A 20,923-nucleotide genomic window follows, 5' to 3' on the forward strand; every position below is an offset into this window, starting at 1 on the left:
TCTAGGTTTTTAATCTGCTTGGATGTCGGAGTGAGTCCCTGAACACATTTGAAATACAGTATAACTGACAACAGGCAACTTTCTCCTAACCTTTAGTGGTGTGCTTTAAAAAAAATCTTTCCTAGTCTTTATGCATTCATCTCTCAAACAGTTTTTATGAAACTCTGATATAGCTCAAAAAGGCTAATAGAATGGTGGTTAATTCTAAGAAGAGCTTAGGCTTAGCTTGAAATGTGGATGGTTCTTTTCTGCTTTGTGCAAGAGAAAAATACTGATATAATTGACTATTATCTGCTGAAAAAAACAGCCCTTACCAAACTGAGATAGCAAGCAGGTAGGCTACTTTGATTTAACATGCCAAACCTATCTCAATGCCTGCCCATAGTCACAAGTCTTCGTAGGAGCATCCATGTTATTGTTCACAGACTTAATGCCCGCAAGGTAGTCAGGAACTTTAAACTACTTTCCACAATAGGATTCTCAGTGCTCATCTTGTCTCCCATGCTATTGCTAGAGGGGAAAATAATACAGCAGTAATTAGTGCCCTCTTCTGGACATATGTTTTGACTCCAGAATACAATGTGGACAGTTATTTTTATGGGCCATCAGAGAAGAATCAGAATCCTGTACTTCGATCAATAGTAGCACATTCTTCACAGCTTGGGCCTACATTCAGTAGTTTTGAAGAAATCAAATTTCTCTTACAGCATGTACCATGTTCTTCAACTAATGACTGCTTCATCACCATGAGCAACCATCTGAAATCCTTTGACCTGCTACAAAGAGCACATCTTCCAGTATGGCTCCATAACAGAAATACAAGGAACTACCACCAGAGCAGCATTTAATAAGTTTGTCACTGTTGCTGGGAGGACAAACCTTTTATCACTGTGTAATGCAATTTTCTCCCATGTCCTGAGCATAACAATCTGATATTATAGTCCTCAATTCATCAATATCCTTTCGTAGCTGACAGACCTCTGAGAGTTTCTTCGAGAGGCTTTCTGTGCTGTGGTAGTTCTCATCTTCGGCTGAGCAGTTCATTGCTGTAAAAAACAAAACAGGACAGGAATTTACCACATTCACCTTGCAAATTAAAGTCTGCTACACACCTGATTTTGTATTGAATATGCAAGGCCACAATGTTTGTTTCGATGAGCTAAAGGGGCAAAACTACAACAATGTGGCATTTTCCTATCAAAATGTTTTGAAATGACAATCTGGTGAGGGAGAGAAGGATCTTTATCAAGATGGTTTCAGATGGCCAAACACACAATGAGAATGGCAGGGTGGATTCTTCAGGAAGTGATGTAAACATTAGGTGAATTTCTCTGTCTGTGCTTGTATAAATGTGAAGCATGTCAATTTAGGGTAATGTCTACACCACTTCATCAGACCTAGTACCACATGAATAGCTTGGGGATGGTTCTCATTAGGACGCTGGAGTTTTGGAAGAGCCACACAGATATAAGATACATGTCCCCCTCATATTATAGTCAAAGGAAAAATTAACATAAAATGTAATCTAGATCATAGATAAATTCATTTCTTGTCCAAAAGGTCAACTTTATTCTGACTTTGTTAGTGTCCCCCTTTTTAGTATGTTCTTATACTTTAAAAAGCCATCTTCTTTCCAATCCACGAAACCTTGGAAACTATTTTCAACTCTGCTAGTAAGTAATTCTTAATATAAAAGTTAGGCTGCCAAAAATCTTCAGTGTACCTAATTTAATAGGTGGATTTGGAATCTAAGAATTGCTTCTTTTCTTAGAGCTATTTCGCAAATAAGTTTTTTCATGGTATTAGTGAACTCTCAAAACACACACCCATAACTGGAGATACTGAAGAAATATATGAATATGTTTGTGCTGTATACTAGTCTTCTCTTTTGAGATACACAAAGATCTGAAAGCAGAGTTCATGGTTTTCTATGAAGACATAGGAAGTTCAAATTTTTTCGTGTAGCTTGCATCTGGGTTTGACACTCTAACACAGGGGTGTCAAACTCAATTGTTCAATTAAGAGGGCCTGATATGACATAAATATCACTTGGTAGGGCCGGGCCATGCCTTGCCAGCCCAGATTCAGAGTGGGGGGGGGGAGGTGGCTGCCTCAGTTGGCTCACGGGCCAGAAAAGAGCTCTCAAGGGGCCAGATCCGGTCCTCGGGCCTTATGTTTGACACCCCTGCTCTAACCACTACACCACACTTGCTCTCATGCTTACCTATAAGCATGTACATAAGCATCTGTAACCATTTTCGAGTTGTTGTTTTGTTGGTGGTGTAACAAGTTCTCATCTTGGGCACAAAAGAAGGAAATCTGAGGACAGCTCCTGAGGGACTACATACCAAACTGGAAACTGTCTATTCTGTCTTTTATACAATAATCAGAAAGTACACACCAATCTGCTGCATCTTTTTACTCTCTTCCCTTCTCTCTCCCCATGAAACCCATGGAATTTAATTGTACAGACTACGGCATCTTAATGTCAAAAAATGCAGGATTAATATTACTTACATCTGATTCCCAGCAGTAAAGATAGGTTAGGCTCCTTGCCCTGAGCTCTGTGGGTAAGAATACTGCAAAGTGCTTTCAAGTCAAACAAACAGTGAGACATTTCCTTGAACAACTGGTCAGCCACAGGCAGTTTCTCAGCAACCGGCTGTCTGGACTGTTCCACTTGATGCATTTGTTCTCTCAAAGAGGCATTTTCTTCCATAAATCTTTGGTTCTTCATTAAAAAGACAAAGACAGAAAAAAAATCAGCATTTTGCTCACTTGTGTTATTCATTTTACTGGGGAAGAATCTATACAGATCTATCAAAAGGTATTAGCTGTAGTAGTTAAATGAAACCTCTGTGTTCATAGGCAGCATACCTCTGAGGACTAGGTGCTGGTGAAAAATAGCCATCACCATAATGTCCTGCCTCACAGTTTCCAAAGACATCTGGCTGACTATTCTTTGGAACAGAATGTTGGACTATGTGGGTTTGGCTGTAATCTAGTGAGACAAATCTTATGTTCATCTTATCCTACATTTCATATTACCAGAAAATTCCTCAAATATGCATAAAATTGAATACACTGAATGTGTTATTATTTCAAACAAGGAATTATAGTGAACACCTGATCATGATCTTCCCTGTATTATTTACTGTGTATTATGGGGGATCAGGAGAAATCCTCTTAGTTTCTTCCTGTTTCAATTTGTAAACCAGCTATTTATTTGAGTACTAATATGCCCCACCTTTCACCTGACAGGCTGGTAACACTAATAAATAGGATGTAGAAATGATCTATTGAAATCCTTGGAAGATCCTTCACTGCACATCCCATGGATCTGATTCTGTGTCTCCCACTATCACCCTTGGAGTATGGCCTGTCAAAAGAGCCTTGGCTACTTACCGTGAAGGCTTCTTCTGCTCAGAGGGACGAAGGGCATCTTCATTATGGGTGTTTCCTTTTCCTCTTATCTCAAGAGGCAGGAATCAAATATTTAAATTTTTCTGACCTCTGAGGGTAAACACCCCTTGTGATCAGTTAAAGACTTTCCGAGCCTTATATATTTAAGATAGACTGAAGAAACATGTTAGCTATAATTCTATACAAGAAATAAGCTCCAAATAAACATTAACGATGAACTTTTAGGATAACTATAAGTCATGAACCAACAAGGAACGTTTAACTTGAATTGAAGGTTAACTGGAAGTTAGATATAACCATGATTACCTGTAATTTTATTTTATTTGTTTTATTTATATTTTACTGACGTCTAGGCGGGCAAGATGCCCTTCGTCCCTCTGAGCAGAAGAAGCCTTCACGGTTAAGTAGCCAAGGCTCTTTCTCGCTCAGAGGGAGAAGGGCATCTTCATTATGGGACATACAAAAGCTGTCCCTGCCCTTGGGAGGGTTAGACGTCCTGAAGTATACTTTGCAGTACTCGTCTGCCTAAGGCGGCATCTGCTTACAAGTATAGATTTAATTTGTAGTGTCTCACAAATGTGGACACCGAGGACCAAGTTGCGGCCTTACATATCTCTTCCATAAAGCTCGGCGGTCGAAGGCTGCTGAAGTAGCCGCACTTCTTCCCAAGTGGGCAGTAACGCTGGCAGGAGCAGGTGTTATGTATAAGGTGATAGTCCTACTAATGGATGCCCTGGACATATGCTTGCCCTTGTCAGGTGGTGAGATATGAACGAATAAGGAGTCAGAGTTCCTAATAATTTTAGTAAGATAAATGTAAACAGGTAGCGCCCTTCTTAGGTCTAGTTAGGGCCAGGCCTTCTCCTTAGGATTCTTGGGGTTAGTGCAGAAAGATGTAAGTACTATGTCCTGCTCCCTGTGAAACTTGGAGCTGCATTTTTGTCCTACCTCAGTGAGTGGTTCGAATGGTGGTTTTTTGAGTGCTGTCAAAACTGTGAGCAGGCTCCAATTGGGAACCTGTGTCTAACAGGAGGAGCTAAATAACTGATGCCCCTTAAAAAGGCTTTTATGTGATGGTGTTTGGTTAAGCGGTATCCAGATACCTTGGGTACTATGGTAGCTATAGATGCCAGTTGCCTTTGTAGAGTGCAGATAGCTAGCCCTAAGCTCTGTCCCTCCTGATGGCTTCCTTGTTGCCAATATGGTAGTGATGACCACCGGGCTATAACCTAGGGCTATAAGTCATCTCCTTTCAGTGCCCATGCGGTCAGTTTGTACCACCCTGGATTGGGATGGCATATTGGGCCTTGTAGAGAAAGATCTTGTCTGTCTGGAAGTCTCCAGTGGTTCTGTATGGACATCTGAATTATAGATGGGAACCACAGACGTCGCAGCCAATATGGAGCTATGAATCTGACTGATGCTTTTTGAAGTCTTACTATTCTAAATACCCTTGGTATGAGAGGGAGGGGGGGAAACACGTACAGTAGGTCGTATGGCCCTGGTGACATTAAGGGGTCCGTTTGTTCCGCCCCCTGTTGACGGTACCTGGAATAGTACCTTGGCAGCTGGTGGTTGATGCTGGATGCAAACAGATGAATCTCTGGCGTGCCGAATCTCTGAGTAATAAGTTGAAAGACCTCTGGATGTAGAGACCATTCTGCCTTGCTGAGGGTCTGTCTGCTGAACCAGTCTGCTTGTAAGTTGACTGTGCCCTGAATATGTTCCTCTGATTTTGATGAGAGGTTGGACTCGGCCCAAGGAAAAAATGTAGTCGCTTCTGAGGATCGCCCTGATTTCTAGGGCATTGATGTGAAGATTCTGTTCTTTGATGGTCCATGTTGCTTGAGACGTTGTCCCTTGAGTGTAGCTTCCCAACCTGACAGACACACATTTGTGAAGATTTGAATCGGTGTTGGACGGAGATACCAACTTCCTTTCGTCAAATTCTGAGACTGAAACCACCATACTAGGCTTGATCTGACTTCCTCTGTCAGGATGAGATTTCTGTCACTTCTTCCTTGGTATGTCTCTTTGGTAAGGCCTTAGGAACCATTGAAGAGGTCTTGCTTGTAAGCATGCCGCTTGAACTGCGGGAATGCATGCAGACATGTGACCCTTCAGTTTGGTCAGGGACATGAGAGAAGGCGACCGGGAATTAATCGCTTTCTTTGCTAGAGATGAAATGTTGTGGATTTTGTCCACTGGAAGGTATAAGGAGTTTGTCAGTGTGTCTATGCCCATCCCCAATCTCTCTCAATCGTTGGGATGGAACTAAGTGGGTCTTTCTGAAGTTGATTATGACCCGTGTTCTGTTAACCTCTTCAGAACTCTCTCTGAATGATCTATGCTGTGCTATTTTGAGCTTGCGCAAATCAGAATGTCGTCTAAGAAGGGTGCATTCTCACACCCTCCTTGCGCAGTGATGTGACTGGTGTGTCCAGAACTTTGGTGAATACTCGAGGAGGGGCGATGTTAACCCGAATGGTAAGGCCCTGAATTGGAAGAGGTGTCCCTTGTACAGGAACCGAAGGAAACAACAATGTGCCGGGTGTATTAGAATGTAAGAAAATCCTTTTCCCTGAGGGCCTGTGTGACTGACTTTAGTGTCTCCATCCTGAAGCACTTTAATGGGATAATCTGTTCAGAAACTTGAGGTCTAGGATGGCTTTCCATCCGCCACCTTTCTTGGGAACAGTAAAGAATACTGAATAGACTCCCAATGCATGCTCCAATGGTGAGACTGGCTCCATCACCTTGATGTCTAAGAGGCCTCTGAAGTTCTATGTATTTTGTTCTGGTTTTTTGGATGTTGGAGATATTACTAGTCGATGTGTAAGAAAAACTGATAGCCTTGTGAGATAATGTTTGTGACCCAGAGGCCTGGATGGGAGGTGACCACTGAGGGTGTAATAGACTGAGCCTGCCTCCCACTGGCTGGTGGCTGGCGTCACTGTTTGGTTGAGCGGTCGGGTTTATCCCTTATTGCCCTGGAAGGTGGAGAATTTTGGAGATTTATTGAATCTTCCTCCTTTACGAAAGGAGCTGCGATTCTGGTTCCAGGGGTTTCTAGGTTGATCAGGTCTGTATCTTTGAAGTATGTGGTATGAACAAAAGGACATAGAGGGAGTGATCCCTTGGATTCCTTGCATAGAATCTTGTCTTTGGTCTCCACTGATATGGGGACCAAATTGTTTCCAAGCAAGGTCTTTCCCTGATACAGGAAGCCCATAAGAACCAATTTTGATCTATATACTCCGCTTGCCCGGGGGGTACCCAGAGAGCCCTTCTGGCAGCTGAGGCTGTGGCTAGTGTTCTAGCCCTGTATGACATGTTATCTAAGGAGGAATCAGCTAGAAAGAATACCACTCTCAAAAACATGGATGACATGGTATCTAAGGTAGAATCAGCTAGAAGGATACCACTCTAAAAAAACATGGATGCCGTTCTGGCATCTGATGCTGTGGCTAGTGTCCTAGCTGCATATGGCATGGTATCTAAGGTCGAATCAGCTAGAAAGAATACCACTCTCAAAAAAAACATGGGTACTCTTGTAGAGGCATTTCTTTCTTCCTGCGGAACAAGTTGATATAACTTCCTAGTCCAAATTATTGCCGCTCTGTATACTAGGGCAGATGTGATAGAAGCGCTTGATAGTGAGTGCCAAGGCCTCTGAGCATTTATGCATGCTAACTCTGCCTTCCTATCTGTAGGGTCCCTAATCATGGCAAGGCCTTCCTCTGTAACAAGGTTGGAGGAGTGAAGGCAGTGACAGGTGGTTCTACTGAAGGCACTTTTAGAATTTTAGAAGTACCGTTAACCAAAATATAAAAACTTCCTAGAGGCTGTGTAGCATTGTATGGATGCCATTGGTTTCTCCCACTCTGCTTTCAACAGAGTTAGAAATAATCAAGCGCTGGCACAAACCTATCTGGAATCTTTTCTCCCACTCTGAGTCCTCTGAGAGATCAAGAGTAGCTAGACAGTCTGGGTACCAATTGGCAATTTTGGGGCCCTGAATTAGCTTTCAGCGCTGCTTAGGCGGGCCAGCACGTACTCTCTTGGTACTACTTGGACTGGCGATCGGCTCACCAGGATCTCAGGCAGAGGTCTTCCACATCACCTACTGCCAGAATTGGCCCTCTGCATGCCAAGCCGATGCTCTGCCACTAAGCCACAGCCGTTTCCCTGCTTTGGCTGATATTTTGCCCTTTTAGCGATCAGATTACTGTTTGTGGTGCTGGAGGGTGTGATCCCTACGATCCCTGCATGGATGGGGCAGGATAAGGAGGTTGTACTGCCCTTAAGCCATCTGAGAAGGCGTTTTTAATCAGGGCGGAGAGCTCTGCTCTTACAGGAGTAAAACAGGCTGCATCTATGGGGGGGGGGCAAAGTCACCTCACCGGCAGTCGATGTCTCCGTTGATGCTTCCCGTCCTTGAATAATAATATGCGAGCCGCCGGAGGATGGAGCATCACGAGGCAAAGCTGAGCCGCCAGCCTCCTTCATTTCCCCCCTGTTTGTGCTGCGTGGGAGGAGCAGCTATAGCCGCTGTGTACTCCTGGCTGCTTCCTGCTGTGAACTATTGATGCTTCCCGTCCTTGAATAATAATAGGCGAGCCGCCTAAGGACGGAGCACTGCGAGGCAAAGGCGAGCCGCCAGTCTCCTTCATTTCCCCCCGTTCGTGCTGCGTGGGAGGAGCGGCTACCGCTGCTATTTCCTCCCGGCCGCTTTCTGTTGCGATCTGGCAGTCGCGTCTTTCAGGCGCGGCAGAGCAGCGTGCGCTTTGCAGCAGGCATTTGGCGCACTTGTTAGTGGTCGAGCCGACCCGTTTGTACTTGCCTGCACCATTCTTGCCACTTTCGCCGCTTCCTTTTGAGTTTTGGTCCTCAGGTCACCAGAGTGACTGTCCGAGGGTTCGTCTAATTGTAGTGGTAAGGCCACTAGCAGGATAGGGTCTAAATCAGCAGGCGCTATACAGCTGTCCTGATGCCGATCCGCCATTTTGTTTTGGCGGGAAAAGACCCTTCTGAGGAGAATAGGTAGAAAATTAAGACAGTAAATAGAATTGAGTAGTAGATTAGTTAGGTATAGTTTAGGTTTGTTAAAATAAGAAAATTTTTAGGTCTAATAAGTAAGCTTAAGGTTTCTCTATTGTGTTCTGTAGCAGAGAGCTGCTAGAAGGCTGCTCTCCCGTTCAAGGCAGGAAATAGAACTGATCACAAGGGGGTGTTTACCCTCAGAGGTCAGAAAAATTTAAATATTTGATTCCTGCCTCCCAAGATAAGAGGAAAAGGAAACACCCATAATGAAGATGCCCTTCTCCCTCTGAGTGAGAAAAACTATATCAGTACTACTCCACCTACACTTAACCCCCTCCCCTCTTTTCTAGGCATTTTAGCAGTATGATATAGTTCATGGTGTCAAAAACTGCCAAAAGAGCTAATAAAAGTAGCAGGGGGTTCAAAGTAGTCTCTCCTGAATCCAAGCCCAAAAGCTGATTTGAAAAGTCAAGGGCACATCTGTCATTCAAGTAATCCTGGAGCTGTTCCACTACAACCCACTTAACAATTTTTCCTAGAAAAAGCAGATTTGACATAGGTGTGTAGTAGCTAATAGCTGCTTATCTACAGAAGATTTCTTTAATAAAGGTATGCTAATTGCCTCTCTCAAGGGCCTTGAGGAAAGACCTCTTCAGTAGCCAGACATTCACTATTTTCTGGATTAGGGGTCTCAATACACAAGTGTCTAGAGCAGAGGTTCCCAAACTGTGCTCCATGGAGCACTTGGTGCTCCGCAAAACATCTCCTAGTGCTCCATGAAGAGATTGGAAAGAAAAATACTACTGTCATTCAGTTTAGTATATAGGTGCTAGGTGAAGATTAGTGCTCTGTGACGAATTTCTCTCCTGAAAAGTGCTCCATGGCTAAAAAAGTTTGGGAACCTCTGGTCTAGACTATAAGTGATGGCTTTCACAGTCCAAGGATTTTGTCAATGTAGTTCAAGGAAACTAAACTGAAACGATCCAAGCAAACGGATTAGAAAGGTGCTACAGATTTATAGCCATGATTTAGGCTCATTCAGATATAAATATAAGGAATAATGTTACAAACTGAAACAACAGTGAGCTCACTCCATGTATGATATGATGTAAAAATCCCATCACTCTTCAAATCTTTTCATTTAAGCCAACTGCCAATATCCAGCGAGTACTGTATGCAAGCCTCTATGTATAGACTAAATTTATGGATAAAGTTCATGGCCAGGATAGAAAGTGCTCCTTCACAAGTACCCAAGGGTTTCATATATTTGGCAAGCAGGACTTTTAGCTCCCCCCTTTGAACAGCAGGCCCCTGTGCTATATCATAAATTGCCCTCTGTAAAAAAAAAATAGCTTGCCGTGCAGCATGGGGGAGGGCTGCTCAAGAAACACAAAGTTCTGATGGGTATTCAGATCTTTGGATTCCAGCACACATGTGTGTATATCAGTGTTACTGCATGTGCCATAAGCCCTTGCGCTGGTCACCAAGTAAGCAGTGCTCCTATGACCAGGGACTTCAGATCTCTCCTGTCTTGGATGGGTTTAAACTCCAATTGAAAACCCAGGTTCACAGCTTGGGAGTTGTACTTGACACAGCAGTCCCCTTAGAAAACCAGTTGGCTGTGGTGGCTTGGAGTGCTTTTGCCCAGCTTTGGCTGGTGCACCAGCTGTGCCTGTTCCTGTCTCAATTTCATCTAGCCACAGTGATCCATGGATTAGTTACATCTACTGTAACTATTGAACTATTGCAATGTACTCTACCTTGGGCTACCTTGAAGAGTGTTCAGAAGCCACGGCTAGTGCAGAATGCTGTGGCTAGACAGCTGGTTGTGGCCAGCTACCAGGCACATATGACCCCAATCTACAGCAATTACACTGGCTACTGATCCACTCCCAAGCACAATGCAAGGTATTGGTTTGGACTTTTCAAGCCCTACATGGCTTGGGACTGGGGTATCTGAAGGACTGTCTTCTCTCACATATTCCTGCTGAGAAGGTAAGATCGCAGGGCCCTCCTGACTGTCCCACCAATCAAAGAAGCTTGTGTGGTGTGCACACAAGAAAGGGCCTTTTTGGTGGCAGCCTCACTGTCAATCTTCAGCAGGCAAAGACAATTTTATTTAGGACTGCATTTGACTGATTTTGTTTTTATTTATTGGCAGTCCCAATTGGATTTTTTAAATCTGTGATCATTTTATTAATATTGTAAACCCCCTTGAGTTCCACAAGGGAGAAGGGCAACTAATGAAAGTTTTAAACAAATGACTGACTGACGGTCAACAATATCCTATTTGAGGCTGCCATGACTAAATCCAGGTGCTTTTCCCATTTCTAGAAGGTGGTCAAAGATGCCAGTGTTAGCCATGATGATAGCACATATATCATTGTGTGCATAAATATGCTGGAACCACAGGCTGCATCTTCCCTATCTTGTAACAACCCTGAAAAGGAAACAGCTGGTTCTCAATCATATGACATGAAACTGGCTTGCCCTCATCCCTCTGTCCCAACACAGGAACTTTATATTGTGATGAATAAAAAAATCATGGAGCAAGATGGTGGGTTAAGCTTGTTTTAGAGTATGTCATTTCAAAAACTTACTTCTTGTAGAGTCTTACGTAACTGCAGTATAGTCTCATCCCTTTCTTCAAGTTCAATTTTCAGCTTCTGGACTGTCAGTTTTTCTTGCAAAAGCTTCTCTTGCATAGACTAGGTGTAGGAAAGGAGGGAAATCACCTTAAAACTTACAGAACAAACAAGTAGTTAGACTGAACAACATCTCTGTCTTGTACACTTTCTTTCTGCAGCTTCTGTCACCTAGAAACACCCTAGATAACTTTGCACAGGATATTGTGGTTGTTTGTTTTGATAAAATTTGGTCACGAAAGAAATTGAAGCTACAGTTTCTGAAGGGATGAGTTTCCAATCTATCTTCTTCATGGGAGTACAATCTAGTCATTTGGCAAAGACTTCTCTAGTGCATTCAATAGGCATAACTTTGGAGATGGCTGACAGGCAAATGAAACTGAGAAAGAAAGCTGTCTAGGTTACATACTGAAGCCGAAAGATCTAAAACTCTCAATAAAAGAGGTTATTACCATTGTTTCCACTCTTTAAGCTAGTTAACTATAGGAAATTATAATATACTAATACATATGTGCTTAATCCATAGGGTAGCATAAGGTCGAAACAATTCCCTTCAATAAACTTCCTGGATTAGACTCCCAAGGATGTACTGTGCCTAACCTGGCATTACCTTCTAAAGCATACTCTGCTCTGTGGTGCTGTCAGGGTCAGATGCTGGCAGAAGAATAGGGTCCTGGCTCATGAGCTTAGTAGGAAGGAGGGCAAATTTGTTGTGGAAGGTGAAATCATGTTATCAGCTGTTCCCTTACAGGAGACCCACATATGGAAATTGTGACACAGGCGTACCTGCAGAGGAGTTTGCATTACAGGCAGTTACTCCTTGTAGTCTATAAAGTTCAAAACCAGGGCCTGTAAAGCTATGCCATAGGGTTAACAGGTTCCCCACCCTGATATCCTGAAATGTTGTTAGGAGAGATTGGTGAAGTAGCAAAAAAGTCCCCACTGAAGACAGGTTCTGAAACAGAATATTTATCCATTCTAATTGTCATGGAGTCCTTTCAGACAAATCATTTTCATAGATGGCTCCCTGCTTCCTGGATTAGCCTCCTTCAACAAGGAACGGAGACCTCAAGGCTCCCCAGAAGGGAATATTTTCCACTAACAAGAAAATGAGAGTGGACATAGTGCTTGAGTTTCTCTCTCCCTAATTGACACACACAATTGTTTTCTCTAGCACTTTAGGCGGCAAGAGTCTGCAAACCTTGCAGATCTTCCTTCTGGCAGAAAGACTACCTGGAGAGAGGACTTCCTTGAATCCACAGTTATCAATCAAATATCCTTGAAGTCCAGACTGTTGGATATAGAAGAAGAAGATTCACCCATCTGTCCAGATCATACTCCTGGAAGAGTTGGGATTAGCTGAACAATAATGCCAGTGAATTTTAAGAAACTCAGAATAGAACTCTATTGCACTGTATCTAAAATTACTGCTCAACACAATCTGTTCCAAACTTTCTATTTTTTAGCATGTGTCTTAACCACTAAGTGTCAATTTTATGCTAATTTAATTGTGAGTAGCAGGATGGAATTCTTTTCAAGTTTATTCTTCCATTATTAAGAATTTAGCAAAGTTTCCACTCACTGGGATGAAAGTACTAACAGTGATTGATTCTGCATCTCAGTTCATATCAAATATCTTCTTTAGCTTTAGACTGTTTCAAATATGGCAAAAGTAGCAATCTTTATGGTCCCTGAATTAATTATGTCCTTGAGAACTGAACAGCTATTACTGGATGGCAAGAGGCAAGAGATTTTGTCACTCTCCATTGCAAAGGCTCTCTCCTCAGCTGTCCACTCTGTAGCTGGGACTAATGACTCCAATTTCCCTGTTTGTTCTGGATTCTAGTACCTCCTTGGTAAAACCCATTGCCTCCATTTGTGTTCCTTGACCCAATCCTTTCACATCACCTACACATGAAGCTGCCTTATACTGAATCAGACCCTTGGTACATCGAAGTCAGTATTGCCTACTCAGAACGGCAGCGGCTCTCCAGGGTTTCAGGCACAGAGGTCTTTCACATCACCTACTTGCCTAGTCCCTTTAACTGGAGATGCCAGGGATTGAACCTAGGACCTTCTGCATGCCAAGCAGATGCTATAACACTGAGCCACGGCCCCTCCCTGATCTTGCATTGCTTCCTCTATTCTAGATGGGCCACACTGGATGTGACGGTACCCCTGGGTTAAGCCTGTGTCCACCATCGCCATTTTAATGAGGTGACTTAAAAATGACAGGGTCTGCAATGCAGTGGGATAAAGTGTTGAGAGCCAGCGTGGTGTAGTGGTTAAGAGCGCTGGTTTGGAGCAGTGGAGTCTGATCTGGACAACCGGGTTTGATTCCCCTCTCCTCCACATGAGCGGAGGAGGCTAATCTGGTGAACTGGATTTGTTTCCCCACTCCTACACACAAAGCCAGCTGGGTGACCTTGGGCAAGTTACAGCTCTGTTAGAGCTCTCTCAGCCCCACCTACCTCACAGGGTGTCTGTTGTGGGGAAGGGAAGGTGATTGTAAGCTGGTTTGAGTCTCCCTTAAGTGGTAGAGAGAGTTGGCATATAAAAACCAACTCTTCTTCTTCTTGTTTCCCCGCCCAGCATCATCCCAAGTGCAAAAACAGCCATGGGGGTTGGGGCGTTTCAGCACTTGAAAAGGCATGGGAAGGGAAACAAGAGTGCCTCATCCTGCCCTGCTGTGGGCCCGATCAGGCCCTCACAGCAGTATCAAAACATCTCACTAGGCTTTAAAATGTTGGCATCCACGGGTCAGACCAAGGCCACTGTCACATCTAGTCTGGGCCACAATTTCCACAACCTGAGCTTGCATTTGTAAATCTTTGTTAAATTAAACAGAGGCTTTTTCTTTAAAAAAAAAAAAAAACCCACAGTAGTTTCACAATTGTAACTAGTTTCACAACTATCTCAGGGAATGCAGTTTTTCCAGCATGATATTTCTCTTCTACTTCAGACTCTGTTGCTTTAATGCAAAGTTATCACTTACCAGGAGCAAGGCCTTTTCTATGGTGGTGCCGAGAATGTGGGAACAAACTTCCATGGGAAGCTGAGGATGTAGAGCCTTGAGAGGCCACATATAAAACCCTTCAAAGGGAGGGAGATTTCTAAGCAGCAGAGAGGCTTCTATCAGCAGGTGATGATCCCTCACCTAAGGAGGGTGAGAATGACTTACAGAGAAATAGGTCAATTGTTTTCTGGCTGGCTTCTTTGTGTGAGAGTTTTGCTAATAGATCAATCTTTTCCATTCACTCTGCCGTCACACTTTATACTTGGCTTTACAGCGTGGCACACCCTGGTTGAACAGGGAGCTGCCTGGGGAGGGGGGCAGGGAGGATGCTCTGGGCCCTCCCCTGTCAAGCCTTTGAACTAGAGTGGTGGCAGCCAGTCAAGGCTCTTTCCTACTCTGGGGCTGAAGTGACCAGAATCGAAGAAGGGTGGTGTGTGGAGCTCAAGGGCTCCCCAACAAAACTCTCACTCCCAAGACAGAAGCCTAGAAGCATTATTAAACTCGAATGATATTGTTATACATATTAACTATTATTAAAAATGAGTAACATTTTAAGCTTCAGAGTTCATCCCTTGCATTTTATCCTGCAATCCTAGGGTCAGTCCAATCAGTTACGAAACGTTAAGATTATAATTAAACAAGTAAGTCAGGGCAGGGCTATATGCTGTTGCTGTCACATAGGTGCTTTAAATAACTTCATGAGACAGCTGCTATTGTGTGGACCTATTTACATGCAGCTGCTTACCAGCAGATTGAGCTATTTTTTTTCATCACAACACCGCAAATAGCCATGCAGAAAGCTTTCCAGTGGAATGGTAAGCCACTGACATTAACCATGTGGTTACAGCCACCAAATGAAGCAGTTTAAAGGAGCTACATATAAACCAGCCCTCATTTATACTAATGGGGCAGTAAGCCAACTTTGGGGATTTTGCTTTGTGTTGCAGTCATAAGTTTCATCTGCTTCATGGGCATCTTAGTTAATTCATAATGCTTCCTTATGGCAATTTTGGATTTGCAATGGCTAGTCAGAGAGAGAATTTTCCTATACTGCTGACCATGACTCATCAGCACCCTATTCACCATATACCAGTTCTTTCAAAGCACTAGATTGTATGTTTTTGTCCCTCCTTTTCTCTTTTCATCATTGTGAGATGTGATCACTTGCCAATGCTTGTAAAATAGTCTGATAATATAAAACCATATAAAGAATTGCTAATTATCACTTGTACTTTGTGACATGTGTGGACAAGTTATGGTAATGACATGTTTTTCACCTATATACATTCATTAGTTCACAAAAGGAACTGATATATATTCATTTCCCCCTTTGTTACATATTAAGGATACTGCATGAACTAAGGTATCCCCACCCGGTTTGTTGAATGTTAGGTCCTATTCCAGCCAAAATAGCTTCTCATATATCCATGTTGATGTGCTGAGAAGAAATGCATTTTTGGCTGAATACTGCCTCAGTCTGAATGTTAATAAAATCAAAGCTGCTCAGCAATGAAAACTTCTAATTCATTTTATTGCTGCTAATCTTTGAAAGGGACCCCCCTCACTTCAAACTAGTAAAGTTACAGTGCAATATTAAGCAGTATTGCAGCCTTCTAAGTCCCTTGAAGCCAATGGGCTTATAAGGGGGTAACTCTGTTCAGGATTGCACTGTTAGTCTCCATTCTATCACAGTGTGCCCAGAGGTCTACCACAAGCTTTAATCAGAATATCTGTAAGAAAAGTCTGTTGTATATTTTCCCTTTCTTCTGAAATAAACCCAGTTTTCTTTTACTTTAAGAGAGCTGGAGGTTAGGTTTCTTTGTGATGTTATTTGCCATAGAAAATCTCATTTTGGGAATAATTTGGAGTTTTATGTTCACAGCTCAGTGAAAGGCAATGTCTTTTTCAAATCCCAATGAAGGATTTGCAACATGCTATGTTGAAAATTTGACTATTTACTTTATACATCTTCTCTAAAGGATGATTCCATCAGGGTTTCATGTTAATCAAGGATTTTTCAAATTATTACATGGTGTTTATTAGTGAATTACATTCTTGTCATAGAATTATGAGGTCCAATTTAAGTGTGAAGTTGGGCATATGTTTCTCATGACCAGATTCCCATTTAAACCAGAACTGTAATCATTTTGTGTGGCACCACAACAAACCAGTACTGTGCCTACCAGGTGACCATCATGGTCTCTCAGTCTAACCTACCACACAAGCTTGTTGCTATGTGGATAAAGTGGAGGAGGGGAAAATAATGTGAAAAGCTGCTCTGGGCCCCAATCAGAGAGAAAAGAGGGATATAAATAAAATAATAAGGAACAGCACATATGTTCACTTCGTTTCTTGTCTGAAGTCCAGCACCACAACCTTAAACCTGAATTAAAACTTATCAATTATGTACCTATTTAAGCCAATTCTTTGAAACTTGTTCTTACCCCACCCACCCACCCACCCAGAAACCCCCTGTCAAGAAGCTGAGGACCCTCAGTTCTTGGGGTTCATGATTTCCTTGGTTCAGGCCTGGAGGCCTATGAGTTTTGTGCTGTTGTGACTTTGGAGCAGTAAAATGGTTACACTTTGAAATCTGCTTTTGTGGAGGGAGCAAGGTAGGCCCCAGCTGGTTCTCGTTAAACCTTTCTCTCCCCTTTCTGGAATGCAAGGCCGTGCATTGCTATAGTAACTAATCGGTCAGCCATCATGACGATGTCCAGGTGCAGGTAGTTCTGCAGGCTGCCTCACCTGAACACATCAATTAGGGAGTCAGCATTTTTGAACAAGCGATTAATTACCAGCTAATTGCTTTCGTTTTCACAATTGGCTTCTATGAGCTCATCCCTTTGAGAAAACGAATATAAGGACAAACCAGTCCTAAGCAAACTATGCTCGTTGGGGGCACAGTAAGAAGGCTGTGTAGGCGGCATCACCAGAGGGGAAACTCTGGTCAACTTGACCTGCTTGGAGAAACTTTGGCCAATTTGTGAAACTCTTGAATGCCGGAAGGATCTTTGGAACTTGGTAACTATAAACCTGATGCAAGAAACCTTTGCCAATCCTTTTGAATCAAAAAGGCTTTTGAATGTATTAGTTAGCTATGCTAAATGGTTTATTATTTTATTGCCTATCACTTCATGAAACCCTTTTTCTTTCCTGTAAACCAGAATAAATCTTATAAATAAATTGTTAGCCTTAATGGATTGTGTCTTTTGATTTTGGGATTCCAAGCCTAAATCTGAAGTGCCTTGTGTGTGTGTGAAACCACCTACCAAAAACCTAAGACAGTTTTGGAAAGTGTGAACAGTCCTAGCTAGGTCTCACCCTGGCAGGAAAAGTGCCACACTGAATTTGGAGCTTGGCTGGAGTTACCCTGGACTCCTTGCCTGGAGGCTCGCCTTTTGATCCAGGGTTGGTGGCAGCTATCCATTAATCTTGGGGTTGAAGCCCTGAGTTTAATGTTTTGTCTCTTTGGGAAACTTTTGACCAGACCAAAGCAGCTTCAGCTGGTGGAGGCTGGTTGGAGCCATCTGACACCCCCACCCCCACTAAATCTGACCAGAGATATTGTTTTGGAAAAGTCCAACACCTGCTAGAAAGCTTTTAAATTCTTTAAAAACATCTTATTGTTGGACATGCTGAATCATCAGGTAGATTAACTATTTTGATTTTTTTTTTCAAAAATCCACAATCTTTTAAACATTCTCCATCACATATTATACTACTCTAATCTAGATAAGCTATACATATGGCTGTATATGCTATCATTTGATTTTTAAAGCCCCATTAGGTTTTCACTTGCTGCATTATAAATTGGCCATGATAATATTTTGCAGGTATATTCACCTGCAATCTTGCCTTAGGGCCAATTTTCCTTTTTAAGGAAAGTTAACTTTTCAGATACTGGTTGTGTCCACCGCTATATTTAATCTCAATTATAATGCATAGATTGGTACCAATAGTGTTGTTACTGTTATTGTAATTTGTCTTGGGGGCTTTGGGGTAGAAAGACTGTGGATAAAAGTGAAAATACATGAAGGAATGTATGGGGAGGAGGAAAATGTCCTGCTGCTGTTTTCTCTACTTATTTTCACTGTCGGAGGAGACTGTGGCCAAGAACAGCTTCTCATGGGATGATGCAGGGGTCATGTGGAGCCTCACAGTGGGGCAAATATCCCCTCCAATCATTTCAGCTAGGAGAAATAGCATGGGAAGGGACAATTGAAGCCCCTCCCTCTTCCCCATGCCGTGGTCCTGAGCCAAATAGGGCCCTAATGTCATGTAAATGTATGGCTATGCACAGATCAAGGTTCAGCCCAAAGATAACATCTAGTTTCCATCTTGACCATCAGAACAAAGCAGTGAATAGCCTTCTTTCAGTGGTCATGGCAGAAATGAGACAGCACCAAAAGGGGACCATTCTAATGCACCACTCTTAAAACTAGTAACATCTGAATAGAGTTGCAGTGGATCACATGATCATGAATTGTTATAAATGAAAACAAAAACCTGCATTTTCTGTACTTTCCCCCGCATTTTCTAGGCCTTTTCCCTATTGTCCAAAGCAAAGCCATTTTAGATTCTCTAGTCTAAGCCTTCTCTGACTTTCTAAGAAGCAAATGCCTGCCAGTCTCTCTCAGAAACAATGTTATCTGCAACACAAGCTGCTAGGCAGCAGGGAATGCAGGCTTATCTCAGCTGAAGGTCAGTTGTTTGCTGAAAAATCAAGGACCCTAAAGTCATGCACACAATAAGAACATACAGTTTCTGAAGACCTGATAAGGACCCCAGGAGGTTGCAGCCTGACTTATCACAACAAAAAAGACTTGCAACATGTACAGAACATACAATTTTGCATGATTGTTCTGACACACAATGGCCCCACAGAGCACTTGTTTGTAATATGGTATAAAGATCTGCCCCACAAGTTGCACAGGGTCAATTCTTCTCCATAGGTGAGTCCACCCTGCTCAAGTAGGCTACATTTTGTCCACAGCACCTGGGTAATTATACTCTATGTGCATTTGTGTGCCTCTCTGACACACTCTGGGAGTCTGTGAGGGATTGTTTCTAATTGTCTGTTACCTGTCTCTGAACAAACTCTGTCTTCAACAAGAGCCTCCAATAGCATCTGTGAGCCTTTGTGGTTTTGGGAGAGAGAAGATGGGAATGCTTGCAATGTAAGATCTACACTACTCTCTTGTGAAGGGCATGCCCCACTCCCTTCTATGACAGGGTTGCATTTATGCTATTGGTCTGTGAGAATATTTCCTCAGGGGCTTAGACATCCCATCTTGATGCAGTTTTAACCTGCGGAACTAACCTATGCAGGCCAACTCTGTAAGATAGGACAGAGAACTGCAGAAGAAACCCAATTTTCATACCTAACATTTTAATCTCTGCCACTTGGCAAGCATTACTACAATGGGAAATTTATATTCACTTCAAGTGGTTATCCTGTGCTGGATATTTACAATTACAAACTAATAATCAAACAGATACATCCTGATAGACAGACAATACATTTTGGAACCTTTGCCTCATAAAAATTGAGCAGCATTCACATTCATGCATAATATACAATATTCACATAGATCAACCTTTGGGTAGAAAGCATAGGGTGAAAACACATGTCTGTTTTGTCTTGCGGTTCTCCCGCGAATGTAGCAAATCTCCGTTGACGTAACACATGGTTGTCTACCGCCTGCAGGTCCAACCCACTTCCATTGCATCACTTCCCCTGGTTTTCCAATCTCAGTTTTGTCCCGAAAGTAAATAAAGAATCACGGCAATTGCGAGTGCTTGCTGGTGTGTGTAGCATGGGGGTCAACTCCCCTTCCTTCCGACACTCCCCCGTTCCACTTTCCCCTCCCACTCCTCCCATTTCCCTCTTGGAGAAACTCTGGAACATGTCCGCCATTGCCTGGAATGCCCTTACATCTCCTGAGTGCTCCTTCATTCTTAATTTTAAAAAAAAATTTTTTTTATTGACGGTATGTCAGTATACCAACGAATTGGATTGGTGGGCAGGTGGTGCTTCAGTTTTTGAGAAAACACAGCAGTAACAAGAAACACGGAAGTGGTGCGGCTGGGAGTTTTGCCATTGCTCCTCTATACACTCTCTCTCTCACACACACACACACACACCCCTCTGCTGCAGCAGCTGCTGCTGCGAAGGAGCACACAATGTGGGTAGGAACAAGAGAAGGTTCCCCCCCCACCCGCCAAGAACAAAGAGGCTAGCCCTCCTCCAAGGTCTGTGGGAAGCCTCTCCCCTCTGCCATCAGAGCTCTTTCACTGCCAGCGCCCACCCACCCGCCTCACTGTTTTTATTTTGCAATGGCAGAGAATAAAGACAGATCTGAGAGGAGGGGGGGTCTAAAACTGAGGAATTCTAATGCTGATACAATGGTATACCAGCATGCCGGTATTAAAATTATATATAACTGTCATCAGCCAATCGCAAAGCAGTGCAAAAATGACCACTCCCCTACTACTGCTATCCCGCGGAGCTGTGCATGGGAACATTACTCCCTGATATTTTGCAGGATTGATGCAGGGCGGAGTTCACCATGCGTTCGATTTTTTTAATCCCAGGATAGAAAAGTGTGAGACATGACAGCGGCAAGCCAATGACATCCTAGCCATACGTTAATAGCCATAATTTTTCTCTTTTGAAGCTATACCCCTCTACATACTATGAATTTGCTTTTGATTTTCTGGCTTCCAAATTAATCAGTGCAAGGATGTTCATGATTGAGGAAGATTCATACATTGTAACAAGAATTTAGCCAGC

At 42.9% G+C, this 20,923-nt stretch overlaps 1 protein-coding gene across 2 annotated transcripts in view; it reads right to left on the reverse strand.

Moving 5' to 3' along the window:
- Positions 1–468: 468 nt before the first annotated feature.
- Positions 469–20,923, reverse strand: part of CEP85L (centrosomal protein 85 like) — a 177,582-nt gene continuing 157,127 nt past the window's right edge. Inside the window, exons 10-13 of one of the 2 annotated variants that reach the window (XM_056856534.1) lie at positions 11,067–11,174; positions 2,518–2,731; positions 880–1,046; positions 469–504 (exon numbers count right to left, since the gene is read on the reverse strand). In XM_056856534.1, the coding sequence (XP_056712512.1) occupies positions 886–1,046; positions 2,518–2,731; positions 11,067–11,174 (483 nt within the window). In that variant the 3' untranslated portion in view covers positions 469–504; positions 880–885. The other variant, XM_056856535.1, reaches the window with a different exon arrangement.

Source organism: Euleptes europaea, chromosome 10, assembly GCF_029931775.1.
Source record: "Euleptes europaea isolate rEulEur1 chromosome 10, rEulEur1.hap1, whole genome shotgun sequence".
In the NCBI taxonomy this organism is placed as follows: Eukaryota; Metazoa; Chordata; class Lepidosauria; order Squamata; family Sphaerodactylidae; genus Euleptes; species Euleptes europaea.